The following is a 16,999-nucleotide window of genomic DNA, read 5'->3' as shown; positions in this document are numbered from 1 at the left end:
AGATATATAAAATATAAAGTAAATATAATAAAATATTAAATAAAAATTTTAAAAAATATAAATATTAAGCTTAAAAAAAAGCTTAGAAGTACAAGTACAATAATCTATACAGCTGATAGATAGATAGACAAATAAATAAAAATATATAAAATATAAATATTAAACTTAAAAACAAAAACAAAAAAATAGAAATGTTTCCTTGGCAATTAACTAGCTAAAGTACTATGACTAAAACTGGAATGATATTTTAAAAAATAAGAATACAATTAATAATTTTATAATTAAATTACATATCAAATAAAGCTATATAAAATATTTTAAAAAAATATAAGAGTTAAAAAAACTTAATCTTTAAAAAATAAAGCATTTTTTCAGAGAAGGCTGTCGGCATAAGTACAGTAATCAATACAGTTGATAATGCATACAGTATAATTCATGGAGATCACATAAAAAAAAAATAGACAAAGCCGTGTGTGATGGACTTATTTAAAACTAAAACTATAAAAATTATATATATATATTTTGTAAATAACTTTTTTTTTCAGCTAGTTGCCAAAGCAACATTTCTCATATTTATTTACTTTATTATCAACTTAATGTACGAAAATATATAAATCTTAAATAAAATGTAATAAAAACTATGTAAACATTTAAAAAAACAATTACTAATAAAATGACAAAATTCAGATGAATTGAGATTACAGATCTAATCTTGATGCAGTGAAATACACTGTACAGTTTCTTAGAAAGTGAAATCTTTATCTAAATGAGTGGTGTCTGATCCTGCTTCTATAGCGCCACCTTTCAGCAGAGTTCAGCTCCAGCCCTAATTAAACACACCTGAACCAGGTCTTCATGATCGCTAGAAATTTCCAGGCTGGATTTAAACACTGGGGGAAGGTGGCTCATGGGTATAAAAATTGGTTGTAGCTCATGGGTATAAAGGTTAGTTGTGGCTCATGGGTATAAAGGTTGGTTGTACCTGTGTGGACCCGGTGATGTGTGTCCAGCTGGTGTTTAAGGCTGAACCTCTTGCTACACTGTTTGCACTGGTAAGGTTTCTCTTCTCCAACACCCCTCCTGAGTGAGCGCAGAGATCGCCTGTCCCGTCCACCTCGGCCACAGAACTTACACCTCAGCGCCATTTCCCCAGAACCTGCCAACGGATGATGAGAGAACAGTAAGTGGAAAAACTGGTGGACTATAAATAGACATATTCTCTGTTATCACTGGATCTTTCTAATGCAGTTTCATTTCAGAATAAAACCACAGACAAAGAGGTTTGAACAGCCAAATGTGGCTCTATTGCTCCATTTACGTATAATGTTCAGAGTCCATTTAAAGGAATAGTTCATCCAAAAAAGAAAACTCCAGTGAAAAAGTCCATTCTCTGTTGTCCTCTCACATCAAAATTTGCCAACATATTTGTTGTTCTGGATGGTTTTCGCTTGTAAACTTTGCTTGATCTGTACATATTTCTCTCCTGATTCAGATGACTTTAATTGGCAATATATGGATAGATGTTAAAAGTTTCTTAAATGCATCTTTTCACTTCACAAAACGTAGTCATTTGGATTACTTGTGGATTATTTTGGCGTTTTTATCAGTTGTTTGGACTCTCATTCTGACGGCACCCATTCACTACAGAGTATGCATTGGTGAGCATGTAATGCTATACATTTCTCCAAATCTGTTTATATGAAGAAATACATCATCTACATCTTGGATGGCCTGAGGGTGAGCACATTTGAATTTTCTGGTGAACTATTCCTTTAATTATCCTTTTTTTTTTGAAGAGTTGTGAATTCACAGATATATTTTTCAATTCTTTTTAGCACTTACCTAAATTAAGTCAAAGATATACATGCTTTTTAAATAAGCTGTTTATTTCCGTTATAACAATAAGCTCTCAAATAACCATAAATGGTATCTCTCGCAATGAACCTGTAACATAAGTAGTGACCTTTAGACTAAAACTAAACACATCTTGGTCACCGAGCTTCAGGCCAAAAGTGGAGCTGCGCTTCACAAGAATGCAGGGATATTTTTGGCGTGATGCTGGTCAGCTCTTTGGCCCCTCATATCTGCTCAAATGTGTTTAAATTTGTCTAAGTGTTGTCTAATGCGCTGCTGGTGACAATTGTTCCATTCGCTACAACACCAGTTAACCAAGTGTGAAGGTGAAAAGAGACTTATAGTATTATCTAAAAATTAATCAAAAAAGCTCTTTACAATACGGTTCCATTTGTTAAAATAAGTTAATTACATTAGCTAACATGAACTAACAATGAAAAATACCTCTAATGCATTTGTTAATCTAAATGTTAGTTTACTAATACATTATTAAATCAAAAGTTGTATCTATTTATATGTAACGAACCAATGAACAGTTGTATTATTAACTAACATTAACAAAGATGAATAAATACTGTAACAAATGTATTGCTTGTTGTTAATGTCAGTTAATGTCAGACAGGGGAAGTCGTGGCCTAATGGTTAGAGAGTCGGACTCATAACCCAAAGGTTGTGGGTTCGAGTCTCGTACCGGCAGGGATTGTAGGGGGGGGAAGTGAATGTACAGCGCTCTCTCCCACCTTCAATACCACGACTGAGGTGCCCTTGAGCAAGGCACCGAACCCCAACTGCTCCCCGGGCGCCGCAGCATATATGGCTGCCCACTGCTCCGGGTGTGTGTTCACGGTTTGTGTGTGTGTTCACTGCTGTGTGTGTGCACTTTGGATGGGTTAAATGCAGAGCACTAATTCCGAGTATACTTGGCCACATGTCACGTCACGTCACGTCACGTCAATGTGGGACCAAAATAATTTAGCTTGTTTATTATAGAAAACAGAAAAGTGCACCTAAAAACATTTGTGATTATAAAAATATAAACCAAAGTCTAAAAGCACTAGTAAAACTGATTTATTACGATATTTAATAATAATAATATTTTTTACTTTGTTTTAATGACAGCAGCTTTTGAGCTGCATGAGCATGTTGAGCATCTTGTGTGTTTCACTGGATGCAAGGAAATTTCACTTTTATACAAATGCATTTTTTATACAAAGTTAATTTTCCTTTGTACCACTTTCAAATGACTTGAGAAGGAGACCACATCTTTATCATTGAATACATATCTAAACATGTGGTCATTTTCAGCCAATGTAGATGTGTGCATGATATGCAGATGCTGATTTAAATGGTTTGCAGCTGGTAAGAAAAATGTTGCACAATTTTCTTACAAAAAAAAAAAAAGTCTAAAGTAGAAATTATAAAGAATAATGTATGGCCTTTAGGGCTTTTGTACATTTTATAAGTATTTAATATTCACATAATACATTCTTTGTTTAAAATGTCATAACATTTCTATGAAGTTCCTAATTGAAATACAACAGATTTTAAATGTGGACCCAATTATACAAGATTCCAGTTGCTAATATCCTTACACAGTTAAACAATGTACATCAAAATGTACATTAATGTTATAAACTGAATAAATGAGGATTGAGGGACACAAAATATGAGGTCTGACATTGTGATGTCTGACTTGGGGAGACTAGTTAAAAATACGCGCTTAAGAAGTTTTCCGAGAAATTTACATACTGGTAAAAAAATGTATAGCCTGAATGCACTAAGTCGTTTTGGATAAAAGCATCTGCTAAATGCATAAAAAAAAATAATAATAAAAATGACTGCTCGTTAAAGAATCCTATTCTGAAATTCTTGCTGGTAAATATCCAGTTCTGTTAAAATAAAGCAACCAAATGTTTATTTTCTATTAACTGTTAAAGGGGCAAGATTAAAATTTATTTATGGTCAAAAATAAAGTGACATCTAAGCTTTGGTAGTGCGCAGCCGAGGGGCCCAATTTTAGATAAACACATCCTGTGGCAACTCTCTCTTGGTATGCGGCCTAGTTTATAGCTCTCCCTGTCCACACACACACACACACACACTCATACATGCACACCACATCCTCTCCTGTAAAGCTTAAAATATGAAAAAAAAGCATGGTTAACACTTTCTGTCTTTATATTCGCGAAGACCTCGCTTGTGACAATCAAATGGACGCTTGCAAGGTTGTGTAAGCTTATACTTCTGAGCTCGCTGAAACGCAAGCAAACGCAAAAGTCGTGTGAAACAAAAGCAAACATGCCCACGTTTGACATTGTATTCACATATATATATGTATACATATATATATAAACACCCACACATTCCCACATACCCCACACTCTCTCTCACATATACACACACATACACTAACTCAGGATGCAGCACAGTAATATAAAACTTCTGCAGAAACCTGCGCCTTTACAGCACAAGTTTGCTGTTCGAAAAGGTGGCGTTGAACATTCTTAAAACTGAGGATATAAGTTGTTTGATGCATTTTTATAAAACCAAAATTTATAAAAAGTAGAAACTGTGCAGCTGGTAACCTAAAATGACTTTAAAAAGGACTTTAGTTGGCGTAGCCTAATATGAACCTAATGTTGTCATGTTGAATGAGTCATATGCCACCGCACTTTTAGATTGTCGCAAACATTTTCATTAAAGTTGAAGAAAATATTAATCTTATTTCAGAATGTAATACACATGTTGTTGACATGCTGTTAATGCACTACAACCCTTCTATTTTGTGTAATTATAGACATGCAATTGTATGACCCCATAATGATTACGACAAGACTACATGAAATATGCTTGGTTAAAAAAAAAAAAAAAGTCCACCACGGTTAAAGAATTAGTCCACTCAAATTTGTACTCATCCTCAGGCCATCCACGATGTAGTTGAATTTGTTTCTTCGCATGAACAAATTTGGAGAAATTACATCACTTGCTCACCAATGGATCTTCTGCAGTGAATGGGTGCCGTCAGAATGAGTCCAAACAGTTTATAAAAACATCACGATAATTCACAAGTAATCTACATGAAAAAATCCATCAAGGCGTTTTACCTCTGCCACTAGTAAACTTGTATTTGTAACAAAAGTCCAGAATCCATATTACAACACTTCCTTCAGTGAACAAGTCTATCCCCTGTTGTCCTCTCACATCAAGATCCACTGACATGTTTTTTTAGACTTTTTTCACTCATGAACAGCGCTTGATCTGTGCATATTTCTGTCCTGATTAGGATTTCTCACTGGTCAAAACAGTATTATAGATAAATGACTTGTACTTTAGCAATGGTTTTAAAGTTAAAAATGCCTTAATGATGGATTTGTTTCTTACAAACAAGTATCTTTTTGCTTCACAAATCGTTAATTGATGGAATGGATTAGTGAGGATTACTTGTGGATTACAGTGAAGTTTTTATCAGTTTGGACTCTCATTCTGACGGCACCCATTCACAGCAGAGGATCCATTGGTGAGCAAGTGCTGTAATTCTATATTTGTCAATTTGTTATAATGAAGAAACAAACTACATCTTGGATGGTATTCGGGTGAGTACATTTTCAGCTAATTTTCATTTTTGGGTAAAAAAAAGCTAAAAGGTATGAATTTATATTTATTTTAAACCACAACTACTCGCATGTATGTGATATAACACATACTGTCTAAATTACATAGTCTCCTAAAGATAACATCTCATAAAAATGTGTTACTATCATTCTCACCCCAAAATGCTCAGTCGCGCATATGCTTGCACACACCTAAAAAGCGCTCTAACCCCAATTTGGATGAAAAAAGAACAAGTCAACACTTCTCTTTTGGTACTGTATACAAACCACCATGAAGCACAGAGCTGATCGACCGCAGGACTGTGCTGATGCACCACGATTCAGAAGCCACAGTTTTCTCTCGCGCACAGCTTTACACCCCAGTTTAGCAGGTAAGGGGTCATTCGCATATGTCTTTGTGTCCTGAGAACATTATGTAAACTAGGACAAAGCACAACCACCATTGAGACTACGCAGTAACCCCTAAAAAGTATTTGGACACTAGATGAACTTACAATGCACAAATGTTTTTGCATTAGATGCCAAGCAACATCTCGTTTCTCAGAACTCAGAACTAACTTCACTTTCGTTAAATGGTGTCAACATGAGTTTTTTTTGTTTATCTGAAGTATGAAGTAATTTCCTTCAGGTTCACACAGATGCCCTAGAACAATATTTATAGGTATAGTTCACTGCATTAATGTTTGACAATCAGAAAGCATCTGAACACTTTGAGGTGTACATTCAATTCTGAATATTACATCAATTTCAAGAGTGCACCTGTGGTGCCTTCTTGTAAATAAATGCATCAGAATTAAATACATTATCAAAGTGGCAATGCCATTCACATTTAAGCCATTTATAATGCTGGGTGCAAGCATTAATTATGAAATATCCAAAGCAACTTTAAATTGCATTGAAAGTATATATTTAAAAGTCATGCATTCCCTGGGATTCAAAATCACGACCTTGGTCGACTGTTTGAGCTATAGGAATGATAAAAAGGATCATAATAATAAATAATATAAAATTAAAAATAAAGTAAGTGATTTAAAATTAAATGAAATAATAAATAGAAAATAATATTTCTTTTTCCTTTGCATTTTAATTCTGGTCCAGGCTTGTTACCTAGTCTTCCATAAACCTGGAGTGGATTTGTAACAGATTACCTACGCTCCTCTATTGTAAGTCACTTTAGATAAAGTGTCTGCTAAATGCATAAATGCACTGTGTAAAAATGAAAGTAAAATTAAATGAAAAAAAAAAAGATTTTAATGGGAAATTTTGGCTTTGTATTGTTTTGGAAAGATTTCAAAGAAATCAAACTGATAAACTGAACTTTCATTGATGCATGAATGAATTTTGAATTTTTTCCACTGTCTACTATCCGCTGGCAGCGGAAGAGAGGCAACAGCCACCATCTTTCAGCTCTTTGAGAGATACACAACATTTACATCCTGTTGCATGCATCCATTCCTCTGATCTACGTAAAAAGTAGGTGCATCCCAGACCAAATCTGCAACTCTGCCGTGCATTTTGTGTTTCTGCAAGCGTCTGTATGATTATATATATGCCTTTTTTAAAATTCTGGGCAGATAAGAGTGTCTAGATTAATTTTTGTGTATTTGTACAACATATTACCTGAGGTTGATGACCCAGTCGTTGGCCTCCAGGGGTTTTCCAGGGCCGGTTTACCACAGTGTCTGCAGCATATCTCCCTCTCCTCTTGAACCTTTGGCTTCCTGTGGAAAATGTCGTCATGTTAGCGCCCATTCAAAGATGTCCATATTTTCCATGCGTAACTAGCGTAGACGATCGCATTTAGGACTTTATTCATCATCAACATATATCTTCAAAACTGCGTTTTCCGCTGGTGTTTTTTTTTTTTTAAACCACTTGTTGATCAGGTCAGCTAACACCTGCAGGTTCAGTTGCACTTCTGGAGCTGCATTTCAACACATTCTAGTGTGTTGGCTAGACCACAGCTAATTCGGACCAGCAGGTAAAGGTCAGTGAGAAACCCACACGCTCTCAGGTGTTACTGCTGATAACCTCTGTTAGACTAGGTGTGTTATCACATCTGTGTCATTATTTAGGAGAAAGGGCACTACTATTTCAGTTTTAAAACACACTTCTCCGAATTTTCGAATATACAATCTTGCAAACCGTTTAATGTAAATGCTTCAGCCTAAATAATTTAAATTAGTAGATTAGATGAATGCACATATATGCTTAGGTATGACTTTCCGCACACACTTTTCATGGACCGTATTGTGAAGGAAAAGCAATCTATAAATGTTTATAGGAACTTCTTAAATGCATCCCAGGATGCACCTGATGGTTCAGCGTTTAAAAATACTGAGAAATTAGTAGGTGTGAAGTATATGTAGAGAAAATATACGAACAAACATTGATATACAGCACTCACTCCGTAGCCCAACAAACTGCCATTCAAACTTATCAAATCTGTTGTATCAAATGATTAAGAACCAATTTAGACTTACATCCCCTCCTTCTGTCTATGACCAAAAACTGTAGGAACAAAGGTTTTGTGCTCAGGTAGCAGGAAACAATGCAAGCAGACAATGGTTTCCTTTGCCGGAGTCAAGCAGCCTGCAGCACGTCTACAGTGTGAAGGAAAGCCCATGCGACTCAAGTATATAGAATCAAAATAATATTAATAATATGCTCTACCAAATGTATTACATTAGTCTAACAGGCTCTCATAAATTTCACATTATTTGGGATGTTTAACCATGAAATGTGATATAATTGAGTCTAAAATGGTGTGTGGGCGGCTTGTACCGTTTCCCTGTGCGTGTATAGGTAAAGAAAAACAGCGTCTGCTCTCAGATGTTTCGTTTCAGCATTGATTGAGCAAAAGATCTCTGTCTCAATGGGGCACCTGTTTGTGTGTGTGGCAAATTAGGGAGTGGAACAGACTTTGGCTAAAAATGAGACTGAAATAGAACATCCTGCTCTGAGGGTGGAGATGACTGACTTTCATGTTTACTGTTTGTAAAGTCGGGGACAAATGGGGGGCTCCCCTCAGTTTCGGCCTTGATAGTAAGTGTTGTGTTCCAAAACACTCCACCAACATATCCAGTATTTAGTGCACATGGTGCTTCTGTGCTTTTATACTGGCTCAAACACTTAAAATTAACACTGATAAAAATAAAGACTTGAATTATTTAAATGAGTGACTTCCAGATATTTATGAGCATAAGCACATCTATAGGTCATACAATTCAATTTTAATTATATTAAAATATGTATTATTCATACCCCAACATGTTTCATTACAATGATAACATAATTGTCTTTCTTGCATAATTACTGTTATTCCACTGCAGTGGAACCACAGACAGTTATTAGTTCCCCTCATTTTAATGGAGCCTGTAGAAAGATAATTCTTGTAGGTGGAAAAGGGGGCTGGTTGGGGAAAATGTGTCCGTTGGAAAGTACAGAAAGAGAAGAGTATCACCTAAGTCACATTCATAGACACACACACACACACACACAAATGCAAGCATATACGCTACCCGTCAAAAGTTTGACACGCATGACTGAATTTGTTTCTCAACTTAAAAATGACGTTATAAAATAGTTTTGTAGATAAATAAAATTTTTTGCATATGAACTTTTGTACTAAACTGTTTGGACAACTATTTTGGATTTTTATTATGGATGGGTTGAAGTGGATAGTGAAGGTAAAGCAGTCAACAAGTGTGAACTCACTGCTGTTTAAAAAGCTTTTCAGGATTTACTACTATTTAACGAATGAATAGAAAAAAAAACCTTGCTTGGCACTACAGTATATTACACAAAGAATATTTTATTGAAGTAAAATATTGTAGAGAACATGATTTTTCATTTTAAACTTAGAATCTGGATAAGTCAATTTCAAGCAACTGTAAGTTTTTCTAAGACTGCGTGGCCTCAGTTCCAAAATCTAATAATTTAAACAAGTCAAGCCTTACTATCTTGGTCTGTACAGCCAAAGCCAAAAGTTTGAGAATACTTTCAAAAAAAATATCTAATATATAAAACACTTACAAAATGACTCACTACTTTGCATATAGTAGCAAACCATTCCTTTGTTTGCACTTTTAAATATTAAAATTATTAAATATTTAGTAAGAGGTGATATTAACTGATGCAAAAAAAGAAAAAACTTCAAAGGTAAGCAAGATCAGATTTTGCGGTGTTTGCTCTTGGTTATGACTGTAAATGTGTTGCTGCATTCGTTAAAAAAGTTTACCAGGCTAATGGTGTTCCGCTGAAATTAGCTAACTATAATATGGCTTCCTGTCAAAAATATCGAGAAAAAAAAAGAAGAGATTTCTTTCACCATGCTGACAACACCCAGATGTCGTATAACCTTGGACTTCTCCCTGAAAAAGATGGACAAGTGGCTTCTGAAGCTCTATGTTTAAAAAATATGTAATATTTGATTGAATATTTAATGTTTAGGTATACAGAGGGCCCTAAAATTATTTGAACACTTAAAGGGAATTAATTTCCTTTTTTGTCACCTTCATGTTGTTGCAACCCTGAATTACTTTCTTTCTTCTGCAGAAGATATTTTGAAAAATGTTCACCAAACAGTTTTGTTCACGAATGATTTCCGTTTGTATTGACATAAAAAACCATAAGAGACATTTGTCAAAACATCCTCTAAGATGTTTCACCGAAATAATTATTTTGGGCGAACTATATCCCCTTAAGGTGTATGAATTATAAAATGTTCAAACCCCCTAAAATTTTGTGAAAAAAATCCTTTTAAATTGTGCTTGTGCTGTCTGTCTCAATTAAAATCAATTCCACATGGTTTGATAAATTATCTAATCCAATAACATTCATACACTGTAAGTGTCATATTTTTGCATATGAACTTTTGTACTAAACTGTTTGGACAACTATTTTGGATTTTTATTATGGATGGGTTGAAGTGGATAGTGAAGGTAAAGCAGTGTGAACTCACTGCTGTTTAAAAAGCTTTTCAGGATTTACTACTATTTAACAAATGAAAAGAAAAAAAACCTTGCTTGGCACTACAGTATATTACACAAAGAATATTTTATTGAAGTAAAATATTGTAGAGAACATGATTTTTCATTTTAAACTTAGAATCTGGATAAGTCAATTTCAAGCAACTGTAAGTTTTTCTAAGACTGCATGGCCTCAGTTCCAAAATCTAATAATTTAAACAAGTCAAGCCTTACTATCTTGGTCTGTACAGACAAAGCCAAAAGTTTGAGAATACTTTCAAAAAAAATATCTAATATATAAAACACTTACAAAATGACTCACTACTTTGCATATAGTAGCAAACCATTCCTTTGTTTGCACTTTTAAATATTAAAATTATTAAATATTTAGTGAGCGGTGATATTAACTGATGCAAAAAAAGAAAAAACTTCAAAGGTAAGCAAGATCAGATTTTGCGGTGTTTGCTCTTGGTTATGACTGTAAATGTGTTGCTGCATTCGTTAAAAAAGTTTACCAGGCTAATGGTGTTCCGCTGAAATTAGCTAACTATAATATGGCTTCCTGTCAAAAATATCAAAAAAAAAAAAAAAAAGAGATTTCTTTCACCATGCTGACAACACCCAGATGTCGTATAACCTTGGACTTCTCCCTGAAAAAGATGGACAAGTGGCTTCTGAAGCTCTATGTTTAAAAAATATGTAATATTTGATTGAATATTCAATGTTTAATGTTTAGGTATACAGAGGGCCCTAAAATTATTTGAACACTTAAAGGGAATTAATTTCCTTTTTTGTCACCTTCATGTTGTTGCAACCCTGAATTAATTACTTTCTTCTGCAGAAGATATTTTGAAAAATGTTCACCAAACAGTTTTGTTCACGAATGATTTCCGTTTGTATTGACATAAAAAACCATAAGAGACATTTGTCAAAACATCCTCTAAGATGTTTCACCGAAATAATTATTTTGGGCGAACCATATCCCCTTAACGTGTATGAATTATAAAATGTTCAAACCCCCTAAAATTTTGTGAAAAAAATCCTTTTAAATTGTGCTTGTGCTGTCTGTCTCAATTAAAATCAATTCCACATGGTTTGATAAATTATCTAATCCAATAACATTCATACACTGTAAGTGTCATCTGTGTGTCGTTTCTTACCTCTCTTGATCATCTGACATGGACCCCGTTAAAGCTGCACTGATAGAGGCGTTCTTTCCTTTCAGACCAGGAATGAAGGGACTGTCTTGAGTCAGTGGAGGAGAGTGTATGAGAGGGTGATAGTGGTGAAGCAACCCCGTGTAACCTATAAGTGAGGAGGAGACCTGTGGCTGGAGCGAGTGGTGGACGATGGGGTATATGGGTGTGGGGTAGGGATACGCTCGAAGGGAGTGGAAGGTCATAATTTCTCTACAGTTTAACACCATGCTCCTAGACGAGCTGACCGGTGGCCAGCAGAAACGAGAGCTTGGAGACGGAGAGCTGGAGGAGATGATGGTGTCACTGGAGAACATGGGAGGCAGAGGAGACACGGGAGAACAGCTCTTCTTATGTGCATCATGGACCGACCTCTTGGTGGAAGAACGTTCTTCTTCTAAAGAACAATCAAGGTGGTCTTCATCCAAATTGTGGCTAGTTTTAGACAACCGAGTGTCCTTGTGTGCTTTGTCATCTTGGAGGGAATGTATCACTTTTGCGTCTGTCTTAGTTGGGGATTCTGGATCTCTAAGTTGTGCTTGACATTGTTCTACCAAAGACTCCACTTCCAGGTACTCAGCGCCCCTCAGCAGCTCCTCAAGATCATCTTTGGGCACCTCCAGCAATTCGCTGTACATATAGTCTAGGATTTGCTTGAAGGTGTGGGAAGAGACTCTTTCTATAACGCAGCAGTACCCTGGACCGTGCTGTTTTGTTAGCTGACGCTTGAGACGTTTGCTCGCCAGCGCTAGTATCAGTGCGTGGGCTTTAAATGAAAGGCCCTCCACGGTGAGAAGCGTGTCACAAAGGGTTCCGGCCTGGCGGAGCTGCTCCGTCTGATGCAGAAATGGCACATGGTGAGGGTTATGAATGCGGATCATCTTCAAAGAGTGAAAGGTGCGGCTGAAGTGAGATGATCAGGTTTGATGTCGAGATGAGAAATCTCATGTCAGCCTTTAGATGGGGGAAAAACAGAAGGTAAGTTTGTCATGGGACAATGAGGAATAATAGTCGACATGAAAGAGAAGATGAAGAGAGAGAAAAACTACTACTATTTTTAAATCCAAGAATCTTAAATGAATGTCCCAGGAAATTATAAAATATATAAAAATAATTGGATTACATAAATTACAAATTTTTCTATAATATGATATATTATTTAAAAACACTGAAAAAATGAATCAATACATTAGTTATATTTATTGACAATTAAGTACAATCGATAAGAACAAATGATAATATATTTTTTTAATGTAGACAATAATACACATCTCTCTGATTATATTTTAATTGTTTATATTTTTATTTTCTTATTTATTGACTTGTCAGGTTGATTGACTTGTTTATTAATTATTCGATTTATGTATGCACCTGGCTTAGGTAAAATAGATCATTAATAGTCAAAAAATAAAACAGAAAAAGTTTTATAGGCCTATCATTTTCCCGAACTTAAATGAACTATTCTTGTCTGCTCATTTGATGACACATATGTTGAGATATCAATGTCTAGACATCTAACAATCATGAATAAGATGATCAATCTTAACCAGACTTTTTACATTCATCCGGACTGATCAAACCTTTCATTGTTCAGCTGTTTTAAAACGAAAAAAAGAGATCTCGTTGATAGACCAAGAGAAAGACTGAAACATAGATAAGCCCGAAGAGGTAAATACACTTAGCAATATAAGCCATTTGACTTCATTTCAGAGATTGTGAAAGACATATTCAGAAGAATTCAGCAGGGTTTTTTCATGAACTCATCAGTGTCACAACACCTCTAACCTACTTTCATACATCAGGCAGACAATCTAATTCACAAAATGAAACTCTAAGCAATGTTTAATCATTTCTAACTCACAATACATTCAACCATGAACTGGAATTGCATTGTCTGCGTATGGCACAACGTGGAGGCGGACATGTCTGGTCATGTCAGGCGGCAAAGGGCCTTTCGCATTTTGCATCACCTTTGAAATTTTGTTGTGGAGCTTTTGTGATGAAGCCACAGACCTCTTCAGAATGTGAAACTCTGACTAATGCCGGTACGCTGAGACTCGTAAGAGTTCAAGTTTGTTTGATCAACAACAACAGTATCAAAGCCATACAGTAGGTCGGTTTAGATATGCATCTACTGTAGTAGCAGTGTGATGTGGTGTCTGGTGAAGCGTTTGATTACAGTACATGTCAGCTGCGTTCTAATTCCTCACAATTGCGCAGAAAGTGATGCGGACTGTGTGGGGAAAAAATGGTTTTGATACTCGATCTGGAAATGCGTACAAAGAATGACACTCCAAATAAGAAACATGACCGTCCTGGAATATGAAATTGCCGTCTTGGGACAGTAACGAGATGTACAAGATTCAAGACGCAAGTATCTCAGTCGGCGCTGTATGTTTTGTCATCGATCTGACGAATGCGCAAACAAGAAAGTCGTAGAGTATCGAATGCCTGCAAAAACTTATGCTGATACAATCACTCCCCCTCAGCGAGGACGCAACGGTGACGGATTGTGTGGAACACATTGTACTGAGATGACGGTGCTTGATGTTCTAATTACTAGAATTGATGCTAAACTGGTTAAAAGTGAGACACACACATGCATCATACACACACACACACACACACACACAAGCAGCAAAGCATGAACAAAAAAAAACAACAACTGAACGTTAATATTGTGAGGCATTATACCAAACAGGTGTGTGCAGATACTTTGCTTGCCCAAATTAACTGTTGAGAGTTAACTTTATTTCTGGCAAACACAACTTATGTGATCTAGAACTAAGAAACGTAATAGAATAGTTTACCCAAAAATTAAAATGCTGTCGTCATTTACTCACGCTCATGGCGTTCCGCATCTGTATGTCTTCTTCACAAACGAAGATCGTTGAAGGACACTGGTGTCCAAACACATTGAACTACATTGGCTTTCATTGTGCGGATGTACAATGTACAAGACATTTAGTTTGAAACGACATGAGGGTGTAAGTATATGACAATTTTTTTTTTCAATTATACTCAGCTGCCAACAAAATAGACTTCTTCTCCTTTGCACCTTTGTTTGTAGCATTAGCTTTTGTGTGTGTACCTTTTTTCTGAAAAAAAGCCAGATGAGTCATGTATTATACTCTAATATTAAAAGTCTAATGTGTCATAAATATAAGTGAGTCATATTACTGTACTTAATCTAGCCTACACCAAAGATGAAGCTTAGAATACAGTATGCCATTTATTAGTTACCAACCTAAATGCGTCTCTTGTTCTTGTTTTTGCTTTGCAGAAGTCACCGGAAATTTAGAATCAAAGCTGAAAAATGTTGTCAAAAATGATCTAGTTATGTACTGTATGTTAAGCATATTGTATAGCTTATGCTAAGCATATTCTAAATTCTTAATCTAAAATAGCCTAAATAAACAATAAAATATTCATTAACCGTTTCATGCATTAGCCTACTGCATTTGCTGTATTTTCTAGAGCTATCGTAATCACAGTCACTCCAGCAACTAAAAAACAAAACAAAAAAACAGTGCTTTGTTGTTTATATTCTGTTTATGACAACAATAAAATTAGCAACGCTAAATGAAATGCAAATTGAAACACCAAGAAATTACTGAAAGTGTTGCCATTTTTAAAAAAGTTTTACAATATGCCAAACAAAGCACGTCGCAGTGAACGATACCTCACCAGTTCCTAATCTTTCTTCACCCATTTCTTTTAAAGCCCTGGTGCAGTTGAATTCTCATTTGAGCGTGAGAATAAGAAGAATGAAACTGAGGAAGATGTGCTGTAACTGTGATGTAATTTTGACTCAAATGACTGCAAATTCTGCAATAGTGCAATGAGCAATTGACTTATGTGCCATGCAGGACTGTGAATGTCTGAATCTGAAACGCAGGTTACCCTCTGTCCCATTACCAAACCGAACACTTTCCTTCATTGTACGAAACTATAATACATCAGATGTCCAAAAAACTAGGCCTATCCAACAAAAGGTATTACCCCTGGTCACAACCATCTGGAAGCGTTATCAACAAAAATCTCACCCACTAGTGAAGAAGGAACCTATAGACTATGTAACAGGCACTCAAATGCAGGTGATAACATTAGAAATCTGCAAAAGTGCAATGGTCAGGCCCACATAAAGAGACACAGTGCGAGAAAGAGGCCCATGAGTAACAGGGGAAAACCTGTCTGCAGTGACACATCCTCTCCGGGCCTGCAGTCAGAAAAGACCTCAACACACACAATCAGACACTTGCACGGATGCTTTTGTAATCAAAAGATGTTTTTCCAGATATAGAAAGCATGGCACTTGGTGATGGGGGAGAGGAAGAGGTAGAGAGACAGCAGACAAGATGAGAAATGGCAAGATGACACTAGAAGGTGGAAAAGAAGAAGAGCCTGACTGACAAACTTTCAAAGACGTACCTATGCGATCAAGGTAGAGGCTGCGTCCTGCCGCGAGCAAGTCAACAGAGACGCATTAACATGCATCGCGACCTCAACCAGAGGTGTCTTCGACCAGTGGAAGCCTACATGTGGGTGAGATCTAGCAAGGCCACCTCTAAAGTCAAACCAGCCCCTCCCCTTTAAACCTCAGACATCTGTGATTGGTCTTCTTTTGCTTTTTTGCTTCCTTTCTTTCACCCTTTTTTTTTAGAAATCAAATGCATCTGTGCTGTTGACTGATTCATTGAAACCTTTCCTGATAGCAGCAGAAATACGAACTGGTCAAGTTCAGAAAGTTGATTGATAATGATATTTCCAAGAAAACTAATTTTGTTTTAATCATTTTGATAAGAGAAATAAACAGTAGAAAGCACCTGTGAACATGACAAAAATTACAATACACGTTCCCTTATAAGTGATATTGTGATAAAATTAGTATGATTTCAATATTCATAAATTGTGAGTTTAATATTATCAGATACATAAAGACATTTATGATGGGGACATGAAAATGTACTGTAACTAATTTTCAGCTACACTGAAACAAATAGTTTTCAAAGTAAATAAAAAAACATTTTTCGATTGTAATTAAAACAAAGGATTACTGGGATATGTTTTACAAAAAAATACTAATTAAGTCTGTACTTCATAATTTCACATTTAATTCAATGTAACTTGATATTTTTTTCTGAATGTGAAATTTATGAGCAATTTCTTAGTGAAAATTGTAGCTAAGTAAATCCCATAAAAAAAATTTCAGAGTAATATTCACAAGTTCACATGTCTATCTAATTCTTAAATTCTTAATTTATAATGGGAGTGAGGTAAGCAACTATACTTATATGCTTTGGTGTTTTTGAACATTAATAAGCTTCTCCTAAACTTTTATCTAGAACAGAATAGTGGAAATATTATT

At 35.5% G+C, this 16,999-nt stretch overlaps 1 protein-coding gene across 2 annotated transcripts in view; it reads right to left on the bottom strand.

The window, feature by feature from the left end:
• LOC107585720 (zinc finger and BTB domain-containing protein 16-like) overlaps nt 1-16,182 on the bottom strand; it is a 17,017-nt gene extending 835 nt beyond the window's left edge. Inside the window, exons 1-4 of one of the 2 annotated variants that reach the window (XM_016272861.1) lie at nt 16,063-16,182; nt 11,596-12,585; nt 7,086-7,186; nt 983-1,156 (exon numbers count right to left, since the gene is read on the bottom strand). In XM_016272861.1, coding sequence (XP_016128347.1) covers nt 983-1,156; nt 7,086-7,186; nt 11,596-12,512 — 1,192 coding nt within the window. In that variant the 5' untranslated portion in view covers nt 12,513-12,585; nt 16,063-16,182. Of the gene's footprint in view, nt 1-982; nt 1,157-7,085; nt 7,187-11,595; nt 12,715-16,062 lie in introns of those variants that run through there. The other variant, XM_016272860.1, reaches the window with a different exon arrangement.
• Nucleotides 16,183-16,999: the final 817 nt, after the last annotated feature.

This window comes from Sinocyclocheilus grahami, unplaced genomic scaffold, assembly GCF_001515645.1.
Source record: "Sinocyclocheilus grahami isolate Dianchi unplaced genomic scaffold, SAMN03320097.WGS_v1.1 scaffold74.1, whole genome shotgun sequence".
NCBI classification, from domain to species: domain Eukaryota; kingdom Metazoa; phylum Chordata; class Actinopteri; order Cypriniformes; family Cyprinidae; genus Sinocyclocheilus; species Sinocyclocheilus grahami.
This window is presented reverse-complemented; position numbering and strand designations above follow the sequence as displayed.